The sequence below is a fragment of the Candida orthopsilosis genome (genome assembly GCF_000315875.1).
Source record: "Candida orthopsilosis Co 90-125, chromosome 5 draft sequence".
Classification (NCBI taxonomy): domain Eukaryota; kingdom Fungi; phylum Ascomycota; class Pichiomycetes; order Serinales; family Debaryomycetaceae; genus Lodderomyces; species Lodderomyces orthopsilosis.
Window position 1 is genome coordinate 460,556 of NC_018298.1, and position 17,210 is coordinate 477,765.

General features: G+C 37.4%; 6 protein-coding genes across 6 annotated transcripts; 5 read left to right on the top strand and 1 right to left on the bottom strand. All coding sequences in view use genetic code 12, as the record gives it.

Moving 5' to 3' along the window:
- Positions 1 to 1,842: 1,842 nt before the first annotated feature.
- CORT_0E02140 (Pyc2 pyruvate carboxylase) lies at positions 1,843 to 5,493 on the top strand (the record flags this gene model as incomplete). The annotated part of the gene is made up of 1 exon (XM_003869884.1): positions 1,843 to 5,493. One exon carries the CDS (start codon positions 1,843 to 1,845, stop codon positions 5,491 to 5,493), a length of 3,651 nt encoding a protein of 1,216 aa, XP_003869933.1.
- Positions 5,494 to 5,731: 238 nt separating this feature from the next.
- Positions 5,732 to 6,346, bottom strand: CORT_0E02150 (Duo1 subunit of the Dam1 (DASH) complex; the record flags this gene model as incomplete). Its single annotated transcript, XM_003869885.1, has 1 exon — positions 5,732 to 6,346. One exon carries the CDS (start codon positions 6,344 to 6,346, stop codon positions 5,732 to 5,734), a length of 615 nt encoding a protein of 204 aa, XP_003869934.1.
- A 540-nt stretch (positions 6,347 to 6,886) lies between these two features.
- On the top strand, positions 6,887 to 7,513 carry CORT_0E02160 (Soh1 RNA polymerase II mediator complex subunit; the record flags this gene model as incomplete). Its single annotated transcript, XM_003869886.1, has 1 exon — positions 6,887 to 7,513. The coding sequence occupies one exon, from the start codon at positions 6,887 to 6,889 to the stop codon at positions 7,511 to 7,513; it is 627 nt and encodes a 208-aa protein (XP_003869935.1).
- A 3,254-nt stretch (positions 7,514 to 10,767) lies between these two features.
- On the top strand, positions 10,768 to 12,921 carry CORT_0E02170 (hypothetical protein; the record flags this gene model as incomplete). Its single annotated transcript, XM_003869887.1, has 1 exon — positions 10,768 to 12,921. One exon carries the CDS (start codon positions 10,768 to 10,770, stop codon positions 12,919 to 12,921), a length of 2,154 nt encoding a protein of 717 aa, XP_003869936.1.
- Positions 12,922 to 13,160: 239 nt separating this feature from the next.
- CORT_0E02180 (Scs3 protein) lies at positions 13,161 to 14,144 on the top strand (the record flags this gene model as incomplete). The annotated part of the gene is made up of 1 exon (XM_003869888.1): positions 13,161 to 14,144. One exon carries the CDS (start codon positions 13,161 to 13,163, stop codon positions 14,142 to 14,144), a length of 984 nt encoding a protein of 327 aa, XP_003869937.1.
- Positions 14,145 to 14,932: 788 nt separating this feature from the next.
- CORT_0E02190 (Opt7 oligopeptide transporter) lies at positions 14,933 to 17,209 on the top strand (the record flags this gene model as incomplete). Its single annotated transcript, XM_003869889.1, has 1 exon — positions 14,933 to 17,209. The coding sequence occupies one exon, from the start codon at positions 14,933 to 14,935 to the stop codon at positions 17,207 to 17,209; it is 2,277 nt and encodes a 758-aa protein (XP_003869938.1).
- Position 17,210: the final 1 nt, after the last annotated feature.

A 17,210-nucleotide genomic window follows, 5' to 3' on the forward strand; every position in this document is an offset into this window, starting at 1 on the left:
TCACCTGTTTTGCTAATCATGACGTATGTTATTCTCCACAATTTGCTCTTTTTTTATTTCCAGTATGCCCGTGGTTTTCAAATTGATGACTAACAACTGCTGGGTTTTTATGCATGGAAAGAAAACTTTGTTTCAAACTGAGGGGTTTTCACTTACCACGCTGTAGTTCCCTTTTGTCCTCTCCAAAGCTAAAGCAACCGTAATAGCGTGGGATCTCCGCTGCTTGTTAATCGCGTGTGGTGGCAGTGATATTCACCACCACAAATGTCAAAACAATAGAGTGGTTGTTCTTTTATGGCAGTGCACAAGTCGTAAAATAATTTCAAACGTATGTTATTTCTTCACAAAGAGATGGACATAAGGACAAATGGAAAACTAAAGATCAAAAGCAGTATGGCTTCTAATGTTTAAACTTGCTTGTGTCATAAAATTGATTTCCCTTATTGTTGATAGAAACAATAGGAATTAAATTATATTGTTATCATCAGCCAATTAGAGACCACATTGGTAGCGTATCAAACAATAAAGACTATTTTTTTTCTCTCCTTTTCTTTTATAAGCCATGTAAGGAGATAATTCTTCCGAAGATTTGCACGTGAAGCTTTAGGTAATTTGTAGAAGACAAGAGGAGAAAGGGCCGAGACCCTCTGTTTAATGGTGAAAATTTGATCGTACAACAACAGAGGATATAGTCGCTCTCTAAGGTGAAGTTTTCAACATAGCAAGACTTTTCTGTTGCAAAACACTCACAATATGGCTCTTTCTCAACCCTGTCAATACTAATAAAGTATTATGCTTGAACTACCTCAACTGCCAAACATTCATATAAGATTAACCAATTATTTTTAATGAAATGTGGTTCGGTGAAGAATCTATTGTACATTTTACCCTTTTTTGCCATCTTCGGGCTTTCAACTCCGATGTCCCACGTTTTGGTAAGGAAAAAAAATGAGAAAATTTTCATCTCGCACTTTAATGTCCGAAATACAATGAAGTGTAAAACTTTTATTTTAAACACAAGCAGAAGTTGACTTTGGCAGAGGTTCAGAGAGTGGGGAGGGCAGAGTCTAAAATAGCAAAAGTGTTAATTCAGTTGTATACGGCTATTCTAGCGCCCTAAGGAAGCTCTCTTAATTATCTTGACCTCCAATTGTAAACACATTTTCCCTCTGCAATAAATGTTCTGTTGTAGTAGTTATGAGGTCAAAGCTACATTCGACTCTATTGAGTGAAATGCACTAAACATGCTACATTTCGTACATGTATAAGCTCTAAACACTACATTTCGAAGTGGAGACCAAGTGGGAACCATCAACACTTAGAAGCAAGTCATGACTAGATCTTTATAGCCAACAAGTCTTAAGCATTTACGAAGGAGTTAATTTTACCTCGGCTAAAGGATACAGCCCTTGCAATGATTCATTATCTACCAATCACATGCGTATCGGATCGCCATTGTGCAACATGACTCATGGAGAATTTCAATTTTGTACAAAAGTCGGTGGCTATTCTGGATATCTGTTGTCCTTTCACCTACAGGGCCGAAAACAATTTTATTTTTTTCTTGACTCCAGCACCGCTATTGTCTATTTCATTTTGTAACACTTCGGAGTATTTTGCCATCAACTTTGTGGTCAAAGTATTTTGGAGTATGGTCGCCTTTATAGGGATGTAAAGTTGTCTAGCTTGAAACGCATACTGAAAGTATAACGAAAACAATAGAATGTATAAATCCAGCGGTTTTATTAAAACTGTTGAATCAGTTACATCACCGTCTTATATGCAGGACCACTATTGTATTGTGTTTTTGAATTTATTATTATTTTAATTTCCGCTATCTTGATGATTTTTATAAATTCATCATCAATTTCTACAAAATCTCCTCTTAATTCAATTTCGTTATCTTCAACCCAATTGCTATTTTTTTGCCAAATATATAGCCCCCCCATAACAATGACCTCCCTTCAACCAACTGCCACGCAGGATGGACAAATCAACCAAATGAGAAGAGCCTCATCAGTGTTGGGACCGATGAACAAAATCTTGGTCGCCAATAGAGGTGAAATCCCAATTAGAATATTCAGAACTGCTCATGAATTGTCAATGCAAACTGTTGCTATTTATTCACATGAAGATAGATTGTCGATGCACAGGTTGAAAGCAGATGAATCATATGTTATTGGAAAGAAGGGGCAATACTCCCCAGTTGGGGCCTATTTGCAAATTGATGAGATTATTGATATTGCCAAGCAACACAATGTCAACATGATTCACCCAGGTTATGGATTCCTTTCTGAGAATAGTGAGTTTGCTAGAAAAGTCGAAGAAAATGGAATTTTGTGGGTCGGTCCAAGCTACAAAACAATTGATGCAGTTGGTGACAAAGTTAGTGCCAGAACCTTGGCAATTGAGAATGATGTGCCAGTCGTTCCAGGTACTCCTGGTCCAATTGATGACGTTACTGATGCGAGAAAGTTTGTTGAGAAATATGGATTCCCTGTTATTATAAAAGCCGCATTCGGTGGTGGTGGAAGAGGTATGAGAGTCGTTCGTGAAGGTGATGACATCGAAGATGCTTTTAAAAGAGCCACTTCTGAAGCAAAGACGGCATTTGGTAACGGTACTTGTTTTATTGAAAGGTTCTTAGACAAACCAAAACATATTGAAGTTCAGTTGTTGGCTGATAACTATGGTAATGTCATACACTTGTTTGAAAGAGATTGCTCGGTACAAAGAAGGCATCAAAAGGTTGTTGAAATTGCACCTGCCAAAAACTTGCCAAAAGAAGTTAGAGATGCCATTTTGACCGATGCTGTGAAATTGGCCAAAAGTGCCAATTATAGAAATGCCGGTACCGCTGAATTCTTAGTAGATGAACAAAACAGACACTACTTTATTGAAATCAATCCAAGAATCCAAGTTGAGCACACGATCACTGAGGAAATAACTGGAGTTGATATCGTAGCAGCCCAAATACAAATTGCTGCTGGTGCCTCATTACAACAGTTGGGATTATTGCAAGATAAGATCACCACTAGAGGCTTTGCAATTCAATGTAGAATAACTACAGAAGATCCAGCTAAAAACTTTCAACCTGACACCGGTAAAATTGAAGTGTACAAATCAGCCGGTGGTAATGGTGTTAGATTAGATGGTGGTAATGGATTTGCCGGTTCAGTTATTTCCCCTCACTATGACTCCATGTTGGTCAAGTGTTCATGTTCTGGGTCTACATTTGAAATTGCTCGTAGAAAAATGTTGCGTGCATTGATTGAATTTAGAATCAGAGGAGTCAAGACAAACATCCCATTCCTATTAGCACTTTTAACTAATGAAACTTTCATCAAAGGTGATTGTTGGACAACATTTATTGACGATACTCCCTCATTGTTCCAAATGGTTAGCTCGCAAAACAGAGCCACTAAATTATTGTCGTACTTGGCTGACCTTTACGTTAATGGATCATCAATCAAAGGGCAGATTGGATATCCAAAGTTGAACGAGGAAGCCTTGATTCCAGTTTTGCATGATCCAAAAACTGGCATCCCAATTGATGTTGCACATATTCCACCTCCACGTGGATGGAGACAAGTGTTGTTGGAAGAAGGGCCAGATGCATTTGCTAAAAAGGTTAGACAATACAATGGAACATTGATTACCGATACCACCTGGAGAGATGCCCATCAATCGTTGTTGGCCACCAGAGTCAGGACTATTGACTTGTTAAATATTGCCCCAACTACTGCATTTGCATTGAACGGTGCCTTTTCACTTGAATGTTGGGGTGGTGCCACCTTTGACGTTTGTATGAGATTCCTTTATGAAGACCCATGGGATAGATTGAGAAAGTTGAGAGCATTAGTGCCAAATATTCCATTTCAAATGTTGTTGAGAGGTGCCAATGGTGTGGCATACTCTTCATTACCCGATAATGCAATTGACCAATTTGTCAAAGAAGCCAAGGGTAACGGTGTTGACATCTTTAGAGTGTTTGATGCATTGAATGATTTGGAGCAATTGAAAGTTGGTATTGATGCGGTTAAAAAAGCTGGTGGAGTTGTTGAAGCTACTGTTTGTTATTCTGGTGACATGTTGAAACCAGGCAAAAAGTACAACTTGGAATACTATTTGTCGGTTGTGGATGAGGTTGTCAAGATGGGTACACACTTCTTAGGTATCAAGGATATGGCTGGTACTTTGAAGCCAGCAGCAGCTAGACTTTTGGTGGGTGAGATTAGAAATCGTTACCCAGAATTGCCAATCCATGTACACACACATGATTCCGCTGGCACTGGTGTTGCTTCCATGACCGAATGTGCTAAAGCTGGTGCAGATGTTGTTGATGCCGCATCAAACTCCATGTCAGGATTGACATCCCAACCATCAATTAGTGCCATCTTGGCCTCCTTTGAAGGATCTATTGACACTGGATTATCTGAATCTTTGGTTAGAGAGTTGGACACTTACTGGGCCCAAATGAGATTACTCTACTCCTGTTTCGAAGCCGATTTGAAAGGACCAGATCCAGAAGTTTACTCCCATGAAATCCCTGGTGGACAATTGACCAATTTATTATTCCAAGCACAACAATTGGGATTAGGTGAGAAATGGTTGCAAACAAAGGAAACATATAAAATTGCCAACAAGATTCTTGGGGATTTGGTTAAAGTGACACCAACATCAAAAGTTGTTGGAGATTTAGCTCAATTTATGGTGAGTAACTCGTTAACGGAAGAAGATGTCAATCGTCTTGCGTCAGAATTGGATTTCCCTGATTCAGTACTTGACTTTATGGAGGGATTAATGGGTAAACCATACGGTGGGTTCCCCGAACCTTTGCGTACCAATATGTTGGGCAATAAACGTCAAAAATTGGACAAACGTCCAGGATTGTACTTGAAACCGGTTGATTTTGCTGCTATTAGAAAGGAATTGATTTCAAGATACGGTTCCCAAATTGATGAAACTGACGTGGCTTCCTATGTTATGTATCCAAAAGTGTTTGAAGCTTTTAGAAAACAAGTTGAAAAATATGGTGATTTAAGCGTATTACCAACGAGATTTTTCCTCAAACCGGCAAACATTGGAGAAGAAATTGTTGTTGATATTGAAAAGGGAAAGACATTAATTATTAAATTGTTGGCAGTGGGTGAAATTTCCGAAAAGACTGGTACTCGTGAAGTATTCTTCGAATTGAATGGTGAAATGAGATCAGTTTCAGTTGAAGATAATACAGTTTCAGTAGAGACTAAAACCAGACCAAAAGCTTCTGCACCTAATGATGTCGGTGCACCAATGGCTGGTGTTGTTATCGAAGTTAGAACCCACAAACATCAAGAAGTTAAGAAAGGTGATCCAATTGCCGTGTTGTCAGCCATGAAGATGGAGATGGTTATTAGCGCACCTGTAAGTGGTCTTGTTGATGATTTGTTGGTGAGAGAAGGTGATTCGGTTGATGCTAATGATTTAATCACCAGTATTTTGAAAGCCTAGGAAAAAGAAGAGGCGTGTATATTTATTATGATTAGTGATATGTAATATAGATTTATTGAAGCAGAGTGTAGTTGGATGCAGCGAGAAGTGTTGGACTCCCTTTTGAGAATGTCTATCTGTTGCCCTGTATCAAACTTATTGGTATATCTTGAAGTCTCCCCGAATGGTGTTTAAGTAGTCTTCTGTATGTTAGCACTATATTCACTTCTCTCTTGCAAATCCCATTCAATCCAAGCTCTTACCTTACTGGCCTTCTTTTAACACTCAGACTAGATCCGTCAAACAATCCCAACTCACGTCGTCTCTTATTAGCCTGTTCTTCAACAGAATTCCTCTTTTCCTGCTTTGTCATTATTTCCTTCTCCAATCTCTTATTCAATGCCAAATTCTCCAGTTCATAATTTATCAATTGGCGCAGTAACAATTCAAGTTCGGCATCATCATTTTTATCCATCGCTTGAAAATTAATTGTATCCTGACTTTCATAATCTCCTTCATCGTCGTCATTGTCTTCATCTTCTACGTCTTCTTGTGGATGCCACTCAGGATTATTTAGCATCTCATGAGTGAAACTCGCTTGCGAAATTATATCACTCCATTTATTCATCATGATCAAAGCATTGGTGGTTCCATTATTGAATTCTGCCATGCTTGATTTAACTGAATCGACAGCTGTGACCATTGATTTGAATTTGGTGTTGATTAAACGTAGTTGTTTGAGCTCTTTGGTGAGTGCGATTTCGCGTGGTGTGAGTGGGTCATTGGTTTGTCGAAATTGGTTTTGATTAATTTGGGGACGGTGTGGTTGCGGCTGTTTTGAGGATGAACTTGCTTTGGGGGTGCTGCTAGACATTGGTAAAGTTATGGTGGAATGGGAATGGAATGTAGGCTTCGTTTACAACGCGAAGCGTTGTTGTGATTTTTTGTTTTGATTTTGTGGTGATCTTCGCTACCGAGTTGATTCTAATCGAGTCAAGTGCGCAACTTGAATCAATGAGGGGGCTCTTGTTGCAGCTGCCTAAAGAGGCTGGAGTATAAATATAGACGTTCCGGATAGTATTATTATCAGTTATCATTCAGTACTAAATTGATCCAAAGAAGATAAAATTAGTTGTAGAATATTTTCAGTGCAAAGAGTGGCAAATCTTCAACCTTTCAGGAGAAAAGCTTTCAAATCTTCCATCATATTACAGGGTTAGTGAAAGCAGTGAAGCAAGAATAAGACGTTTGATACCCCTATGTTTTCGAATCTTTAACGCCCCTCTTCACATCAGTGTATAGTCGTGTGCGTGCAAAAGTTACTATTTGCGAGAAATGAAAAATAACTATTAGAGAAATCTCCAATCTGCACCAAAAGCTTATCAGATTTTAGGGTACCAAAGCAATCAAACCAATGACAGATACAGTTACAAACAGCCAACAGCAGCCACTACACTCTCCAGGTGCCGGAACTCAACTGCCTTCCAAAGAACAAGAACAACAAGAATATACCAATCTAATCAATTCACTCCCCACACGATGGGAAATTGAACTTGAATTTGTTCAATCACTAAGCAACATACCGTACTTGAGCTATCTTGCTCAGAATAATTATCTCCAGGACCCATGTTTTGTCAATTACTTAAAATATTTACAGTATTGGAAAGAACCGCAATACCTGCGATATTTAGTTTATCCCAATTGTCTACATATTCTATCATTGTTGCAACTGGAACAATTTAGACGGGATATAGCCAATCCAGAAATCATGAATGTATTGATGAATGACATGGTGACAAGATGGCAGGAGAATGGAGATGGTGGTTTGGAGGATAAGGGAGTTATTAATAGAGAAGAACTGCAAAATGAAAACAAGGGCTTGAGTGCGGAAGTGGTGAAAGGAAACAACAAGAGAAATGGGTCAGAGGCAGTCGTTGGAACTATAAAAGAAGAAAATGAGGATACCGAGCAGCATGGTGAAGAAGTAGATGTGAAAGATAACGACGTGAAAGATGAAGATGGTGATATCAATATCAAGTAGAATTGATATTTTGTGGGGACACTTATGTACTACGCTGCAAAGGGGGCTACGAGCTTTGTTTTCAGGAAAGATCTAAGAACTTGGTGCCCCAGAGGATGATATGGTTCCTAGTTGAGGTTGTAAAGCCATCCAAGAAAGCTTTAATTTGTGGAGTCCAATTACATTCTAACGTATACGAAAACATAACAGCGTGAAAATCGTGAGATGGTTGTTTAATTTCTATAGGAAACAGCGTATACGGTTACGAGACGATTGGTACTCTAGGATAATCGTTAGTGGAAAAGGAGCAGGATATCGTCAAATTTTTTAGCACTGCCATTGGCTACAGAGCGTTATTCTCATTGTTAGATTGCCCGATATGGCCTGATACCGTTATAATTAGATTTCTACAAAAGCAAGGCACAAAAGGGGTACTCTGTAGTCATTCGCATAATACTATTTTCATGGTTTGTAATTTTTTCTAATTTTAACAACCGAATGTAATCGGGATTTGAAACTAAGCCCCCATACAGGGCCACCCTTCTTTTCCTCGTAATTATAGTTAGCTTCGAAGAAAATGGCTTGTCTCGAAGTTGAACCTACTTGATCAAGCTTTCTTCGCAATAGATGAAAGACTTAAGAACAATCTACTTGACAAGAAAGAAATCCTTTGCGGGTTGAGTATACATTTTTTTCTTGGGCGGCTTAATTCCGGATTCTGCTCTAAAAATAGCCCGAATCTGTATATTTGAGCTCCCAAGACAATGTTCGGTGATTTCAGATCTGGAGAACTTTACACCGCCAAAAAGTTCCATATTAAAACCTCTTAACCTAAGAACGGTTGGTGTGATTTGTTTACCTGTTTAACGTTTTCGCTGGCCACGGATTTCGTAAAAGCTATATTTAGCTTATCCACGGAGTTTAGAAGATGACAAAAAGAGCACTTTGGCAGTTTTTTTTCTTTTGTACCGAGACTTCCATATTAGGTCTCGATGCTGGCTGTCAAGTTACCAAGTAAACACAAATGATACAATATGCATCCGTTAAAAGTTACACATATGTTCATTGCTGTTGATCATTTGTAGAAAGCGCGGTCTTTCTTTATAGAATAGGCCTGCTCGGTTTAGAAGGGGATTTCACTTAGTCTCTCTTGTGTCTATCGTGTTCCACTATGTCTGTGTATTATGCGTGCTTAGTAATATTTTTTTTTTTCTCTTTTTTTGTCGTGATTTTGTGTATGCGCTATTTTTAACTTTGGATAAATCGGGAATAAAAAAGTATATGCACATACGGAAACATTGTAAAACACTCAGTCTTTTCTCCGATCTTGCACACATTTTTTGTTATTCCTTTACTTTTAGTAAGAAGTTACGGATACAGTACCTCACTTTCTCAGTGCTACTTCTTTGAAGTGTGTCTAAACTCATACGATTGTGTAAACAAATGAGTGCATTTTAAAGAGTAATTAACCAGCACAGCAACTACTAGTGCAGGAATATAGTAAAAAAGTGAGAAAGTTACTGAAGTGAGTCTGTATATGTGTGTTGTTAGGTCTATCTCACGTTAGTGAGCTCGCATGACATCCGTAAAGGGTTTTGGGTAATCCACCTTTGTGTGCTTGAGAAATTCATATTGTGTGTTATAGAATGACCACATTTAGACGCGCTTGACCAAGTAAGCGTTTCCAATTCGTCTCTGAACTATCGGTTGTATATTCAGAGTGGGTAAACAAAGTGTAAGGGGGAGAAGTAACCAAATACCGTGTTGCATAAATGACATATGCAAGGTAAAACACACCACAAATAAATGCGGTACTATAGACGGTACCTTCCTTTCCCTTGAGTTGTAGTTCGAGTCTCAATATACTAGAAGTAGTGCCGTAGGGAAACTACAACTGATTGAGCTCAACGGGGTTTAATTTTAAAAATAGATTTCTTTTCCGTGGCTTATTTTAAGAATAATGTGGAGTCAGATAGGCGGGTTACGGAGGTCGAACTAGTCTCATTTTCAAGGCGAAGTAGCATGTTTTAATACAAGTTAGAGCAACGTATTGTCAACATTCTCCGTAATGGACATTGTGGTTATGAGACTATAGATAATTATTTTAACAAAGTTTGTATATGTCTGATGGAGTGTATTAGTCATTACACAGAAACGTATTTCTATTCCTGTCTCTCTCTCTCTCTCCTATTGTGTTTTAGTCATGCTATAATGTAATGTAACAGATTGTATGTCATGTATAATGTGTAATGTGTGCACGGTATACATTGTTTTTATATATAGCACATGTATATATTACTAAGAAGAATTTAACCCTCCTCTTTTTGTTTCTCCTTATAAACACTTACATTTCCCTCTAATTTATCGTACCATCCCTCACACTGAGATCTTATTACTACTTCTTTTTCTTTGTCTTTATATATCTTCTATACGACGACTTATTTGTTTCACTGGGTGATATCTACACCACACTACACACATTACAGCTCACTAAATTACATTACATATACATATTGCAAGTTGTTTTATTTTCCTCGGATAAATCACTATTGAATTCAAGGGGTTTTGTTATTACAGATCATAAAAATTTCTTTTTTTTTTTGCAGATCCCTCCTTATTAAGCAATTATAAGACAACCAGACAGCAGAGACAACAGACAACTTACCATACTACCTTACTTTACTTTACTTTATTTCTTCGGTTGCGGATGGAACTATAGTATACAAAATAGCTACTAGTCTAAATCAAAAAATCATCAGATAGCAACTACATTCGCCTATTTTCCCAATTTAGCAACCTATCGTTTGACAGCTACCAGCCACGGCTATGTTTCAAAAGAAGATAAAGTTACCACAGACGGCAGACGAGGAAGCCGCTACAGCGCAAAGGACGAAAGCAGCAGCAACTCCAACCGCAACAACAACAACAGCAGCAACAGCAGCAACAGCACAAAAAGCAACAAGCGCAGCAGCAAAAGGCTACGTGCAAATTTTCCCAAGCCTAAACTACGGTGGATAGTACATCCTTTCGCTATTGTACTTTATTCCTTCATATTCAACTTGACAGACATCATATTATACACCAAACTAACAAAAGGCTATCACCTAGCCAACGGTATCCCCATTTCATGTCTATGTTGTGACGCATTTATTTTTATCATTGTTGTTTACGAACGACATCCCAATATTATCAAGATTAATCGACATTGGTCTAAAAATTTGTATTGGTTTATCGACAAGATATTGAAAAGAGCAGTATGGCTTTTCCTTCTTGTTATGTGCATTTTAAATGTGGTGAGATTATCTCTGGGTAAAATATCTAACCCATTAGATCTTAATCAAAATGTTGTGCACAATTTAGAGTTGACAAGCAGTCAAAGGATTGCATATTTGATTATCAGTTTGTTTAGTTTATTGTTTAACTGTGCTTTGTTGGGTATTTGGTGGTCCACTAGCATATCATCAGTTTACTTATTATTTGCATCGATAAATTTCATTCAAATATTGATTAGTATTTCCATTGTACAAATCAATATCGATATAATCAATGTCTCAAATGATCGTTTTGCAAAGAGAATGCACAACTTGTTTATTCTTAGTAGTGCATTTGTCATTGGTCAAAGTATAATGGGTGAAACAATTACTTTGCTAGTTAATGACAAGAACAGGTTAAGTCCCTTGATTGGAAGATTGATTTTTGCCTATGACTTGTTGATTTGTTTTCTTGGTTTACTTTATATTGCATGTACTGCTATTGCCAGTGTCAAATTTGACTACAAGCCTATGGATAATTTAAATGAAGTCCCTGTTAGTGTACCCATTTTATTTGGATGTGGATTGGGAATTATGATTTTGGAGTTTTTGTGTACTAGATACTTCCGGTTGAGAACAATGACTACTCATTACGAAGTTGAAGAGTATGATTTATGTGGATTGTCACAACATCAAAAGCATGGATGGAGTAAGTTGATTGACTTGAACAAGAAATACAATGCTGGTATTTCTGGTGATTATGTTATTTCCCTAATGGAGAATTATGTTCATGCTGATTTACCAGGTATGAGATGTAAAGTGTTGCGTGTTTTCAACAAGAGCGAGAAATCAACCCAACAACTGCAACAGCCCCATTCGCAACAAAAGTCTTCACTGAATGAAAAACAAGATGAGAAAAATAACAACACTGGCTTAAGCTCAAGCAAAACCCATGACTCTGATTTAACAAAGATGAATCATGATCTTGATGAAAAGAATGAAAAGAGAAAAATGTACCGAGCATTTGATGAATTAGATCAGGATTCGTTATTGTTTATGAATGCTCCTACTTTATTCAGTAGTGATGATTCAATCCACGATTTAGAAGAACAATTCAAACCGTTGAGTAAAAACCAATTGAAAAAATTGGCCAAAAAGAATAAAAAGGATAAAGCAGCATTGGAATTACAAGCATTAGAAAACAACACGGAAAAGTTTTACCAAGAGTTGATGAACACACAAGCACTTGTCTTGTTGACTATAGTTGAAGAATTCGATTTGAGTGAACGTATTCCTGGTTGGATTGGTAAAAAGGTCAACAAATGGTTTGGTAGAAACTCAAAGTTCCCAATTTTGTGTATCAAATTCGGTTTGTTAGGATTCCACTGGCCATTCAAAAGATCAACTTTCTACTGCTCATCCACCAAGAAGCCAATCGCTAGAAGTGCCAGTGTACTTTATGCTATATCCGAATGGAACAAAACTAACGAGAAATGTACTGTATTATTAGACCCAATTTACAAAGATGCCACATTTGAAGCTGGGGTTGATTATTCAGGATGGGTTAAAATCAACTTACCAAACAGTCATATTATTGATTTACGTCCCTTCCACAACCAAACCAGTACTGAATATTTCAAAGCTATTAAATATAGAAATCAAGATAACGCATTTAAACAAGCCAAGGGACAAGTTATTGAATCAAATACATTCAATTTCGAAAATTGTCAAGAAATCATTGTCATGAATGATCATATTGCTAATAACCGTCAACTGAATGGGCAATCATCACAATTACTTCATCCTGATTGGGAATTCATCTACAATTTAGGCAATTATTCCAATGAAAAGAAATATAGATCATTACTATTCCTAAAAGTTGATGATGAAATTATTGCCTCGTGCGTTATTTTCCGATTAGGTGAAACTATGACATCTGATATTCAAGGTTTAAATCATGAAATTAGTAAGAAATACAAAGCATACTTTGTCATGATGCAAGAAGTGATTAAAATGGGATTGCGCGAAAATGTTTCATTTATTGATTTCGGCCCAACTACCGAAGATGCGAAAGTAGCTATTGGGTGCAGTGTTGTGCCATTAATGGGATCCATTTATCCAAAGAGTAAATTCATGGGTCCTATTATCAAGTTCGCTGCTAGTAAAGTTGACGTATAGAGTTCTTTTTATGGCTTGTATTTAATAGAGAAATAGATCATGTTGATTATGTGAGATTTGAGTGGCAATGTAGATATCTATTGTATATGACCGTTTGAGTTGTCTAGTATATAGTAGACGCTACCTATTTTGGTTTTTGCGGATTTAAACTTTTTGCTGTCCTCTAAAAGTGCGTGGCAATCAAAGGTGAAATTTCACCAAAGGTAATTAGTCCGATCTAAAAGGTCAACACTAGTTCAATGTCTACATGCGCATCACCACCGACGCTTGAAGGCCAGTCTATATACGATAAACACGAACAACAAGTATCTTCTAAAATCAATCAACTACGTCATATACTCCGTCAAAACTTCCATATTACGTTAAATGAATTCGTATTCTTATCATCATTTATGTTCAATTTCTTACTTTCGCGATTGATTCATTATTCATCACCACAAGAGGAAGTATACAACTATTACAACAACAAGCATAATTTTTTCAATACGGTGTTTGTTAAACGTGGATGGGGATGGACGACTTTTATCATTGTGGTATTCTATGCCGTTGTGATTATACCCAAGTTATTCAATAGCAATAGTAGTACAAGTGTTCAACGAGAAAAGAGGATAGAACTTCTAATCAAAGCAGTCATAAGATATGCAATTGTTACACTTTGGTGGATCTTATTCACTCAATGGTGTTTTGGATTACCTATAATGGACAAGATTTTCGTTCTTACTGGAGGAGTATGCGTTCTTGAACCTCATCCAACAGCTCAAACAACACCACCGTTAACCATAGCCAATCATGAATTAGGACAACTGTTTTTACAAGACTTAGAAACTCTTGTTTGGAAAAGTAATCATATATCATCATACCATTGTCGGAAATTTAAGGGATCATGGTCTGGTGGTTATGATCCAAGTGGACATGTGTTTCTCATGATTCATTCTTCAATTTATTTATATTTTGAAACATCAGCTTGGTTCAATTGGACAGAGTTGAGAAGTGTTGTTCCCCAGATAAAGCAAAGTTTACATGACCGAAAATATTTTGAAACTCACAAGTGGCAGGTGTTAAGAGGCATAGCTCAATTCCTGTTGGTGGCGCTAGTTTCATTATGGTGGTTTATGTTGCTAATGACGAATGTGTATTTCCATTCTATTGTTGAAAAGTTATCGGGGTTGGTATTTGGATATTTTGGCGTAATTGCAGTGTATGTGTTGCCCAGATGGTTTTAGGTAATGATAAGCGAGTTCATAAAGGGACTAGACATAATAAAGTGTGTAAAAAGGAAAAGTTATACTTAGAAGATAAATATTAATTACTGTTTAAGGGAATTGAGTATGTAGCGGTTTGTGGTTGGATACAGTTCTTCGTGTGGCAAATCAGAGGTGTGGCTCTTTCATGGCGCTCTTCACGGCGCTTGGACCTCCGGGTCGAGGCAATATCGAGCATATCTACCACGATACGCATTGAAGTGGCTTCGGGCGCCCCCTCGTATAAAGGTAAGGGGAAGTGACCAAATTGCTAAATCACGAACTGTGGCTCTCGAGATACAATTTTCACACAAAAACGATTGGTCTTGAATTAAGGTCCTACAACAACGAAGAGGCTCTTTATTCTTTTAGTCCACTGTGGCTGCCTATTGTAAAGATGCCGCACAATATCAAAATTGCGAAAAGAAAAAAGAAATTATTGTTTTTCATTTGACACAATGTCAAAATTCGAATTTTCTTAAATGGCTTCAGATACAGATGACAAATACACAACATTATTTAAGATCTTCTTGTATTGTTTTTTTCAGAGAAAAGATGCACGTGAGATGATGAACATTGTATCACGTACAAAACGGCGTTTGGGACCTAATGATTGTGTGAATGACAGTCTTATTGTACAATTCGGAGTTACGAATTCTCGCATCTCCCTATCAATGATATAAAATGGATATCATATACGCTAAGAGAATAATAGGATTGAATATTTTGTAATTATTGCCAAGAACAATATAGATATCAGGACCGCTAAGATGAGTAAAAAGCTGGATCTCGAAATCACACAAAAGGTATCGGAAGTTGATCATTCCTATGACCAAACTAAAAACTCATCTTCCGAAATTGATGTTGAATCATCAACCAGCAAAGAGTCATTGTTAGAGCCAGATGTTGCTGAACTACCCAGAATTGTTCGTGAAATTGTACCTTTGGAGGATGACCCAACTATACCTGTGTTGACATTTAGATACTTCATATTATCAATCATATTCATTGTGCCTGGTGCTTTCATAGACACAATGAACTCGTTTAGAACTACATCAGCTGCTTATTCAATTTTTTTCGTCCAGATTGCCAGTCACTGGGTTGGGAAATGGTTAGCAAAAGTATTACCAGATAAAAAAGTTGGATTTGGTCGCTATAAATTCAGTTTGAACCCAGGACCATGGTCCATCAAAGAAACGGCTATGATCACAATAACTGCAAGCTCTGGAGCTACTGGATCACAAGGGATCAACTCGTTAGCTTTAGCTGAGATCTACTATGGCGAGACTGTTAATGCGGCAGTGGCAATTTTCTTTATGTGGACAATTGTCTATGTTGGTTATTCCTATGCTGCTCTTGCAAGAAATTTTTTGCTATATGATCCACAATTCATTTGGCCCCAAGCATTGGTGCAAACAACATTGTTTCAAACCCAAAATAAATCTGATACTGATTCAAAACAAGGTTCAAAGCAAATGAGAGTATTTTTCTTTGTATTGATTGGAGTTTGCATCTGGCATTTCTTTCCTGAATATGTTTGGCCAATGACATCATCATTAGCATTCTTGTGTTGGGTTGCGCCAGAAAACTACACTGCCAATTTCATTGGATCTGGTTTAGGTGGTATGGGGTTTATGAATATCACATTAGACTGGTCCAATATTACTTCATCAATTATGTTATATCCTTATTGGGTACAAGTAATCCAGTTTATTGCGTTTATCCTAAGTGCTTGGATTTTAATTCCCCTGGTTAAATGGGGTAATTTATCAGATTTCAAATTTGGTTTAATGTCAAATAGTCTTTTCTTGTCCAATGGAACCAAATATCCAACTACAGAATTATTGACTCCAGATTTGCAATTGAATGTAACCAGATATGAAGAGTTAGGTCATGTTCATTTGGGAGCTCAAAGAGCATGGAATATGTTTTTCGATTATGCAGCTTACGTTTCTGGGTTTACATGGGTTGTTGTTTTTGGTTACAAAAGTTTATCTACATCATTTAAGAAATTGGTTGCTTCAAGAAAAGAAAAGGGGTCATTGAGTTTGCAATATACTGATCGATTGAACAAGCTTCAAAGTGCCTATAAAGAGGTTCCTTTGTATTGGTACGTCATTTTATTCATTGCATCGTTCATCACATTGTTGGTAATCCTTGCCACTGATAGTTTGTTTATGCCATGGTGGTGTATGATTGTTGGATTAGCTTTTGGTATGGTTATTGTTACTCCACTTGCATGGTTATACGCATTATCCAATTTTCAACTTGCCATTGGTACGTTTAATGAGTTATTATACGGGTATATGATTCAGAGTAAAGCTCTGAGACATCCTGCAGGAGCAACAGTTTACGGTGCCATTGCTGGTGATGCATGGTACAGAGCACAATATATTTTACAAGATCAAAAAATTGGCCACTATATGCATTTACCACCAAAAGCAGTGTTTTTTTCACAAATCTTTGGTGAATTGATTGGTGTACCAATCAACTATGCCGCATTGAGATGGGTATTGTCGTCAAAAAAGGATTTTCTTAATGGAACAAAGGTTGATACTCTTCATCAATGGACAGGACAACAAATCGTCTCGTACAACACCAATGCCATCCAATACGTTGTCCTTGGTCCCACGAGGTTATTCAAAAACTATCAAGTATTACCTTATGGATTTTTGGTAGGTGCATTGGCACCCTTGGTCATATATGGGCTTTACAGATTGTTCCCCAAATCAAAGCTCAAGTTCAACTTGTGGAACACCACTGTATTTTTCTCTACATTATCCTCATTTTATGGGAACATATCTACAGGTCCATTTTCACAATTTGTTGGTGGTACTATCACAATGTTTTACGCATACAGGTATAAACACGACTTGTGGAAGAAATACAATTACTTGTTGGCAGCTGCTATTGACACTGGTTATAACTTGGCCATTTTGTTGATTTTCATCATATTCGCTTCAGGAAAGACGATAACCATGCCAAATTGGTGGGGAAATAACGAACAAAGTGTTGAGAGGTGTTTTGCTTTGGCCAAAGCTTCATAAA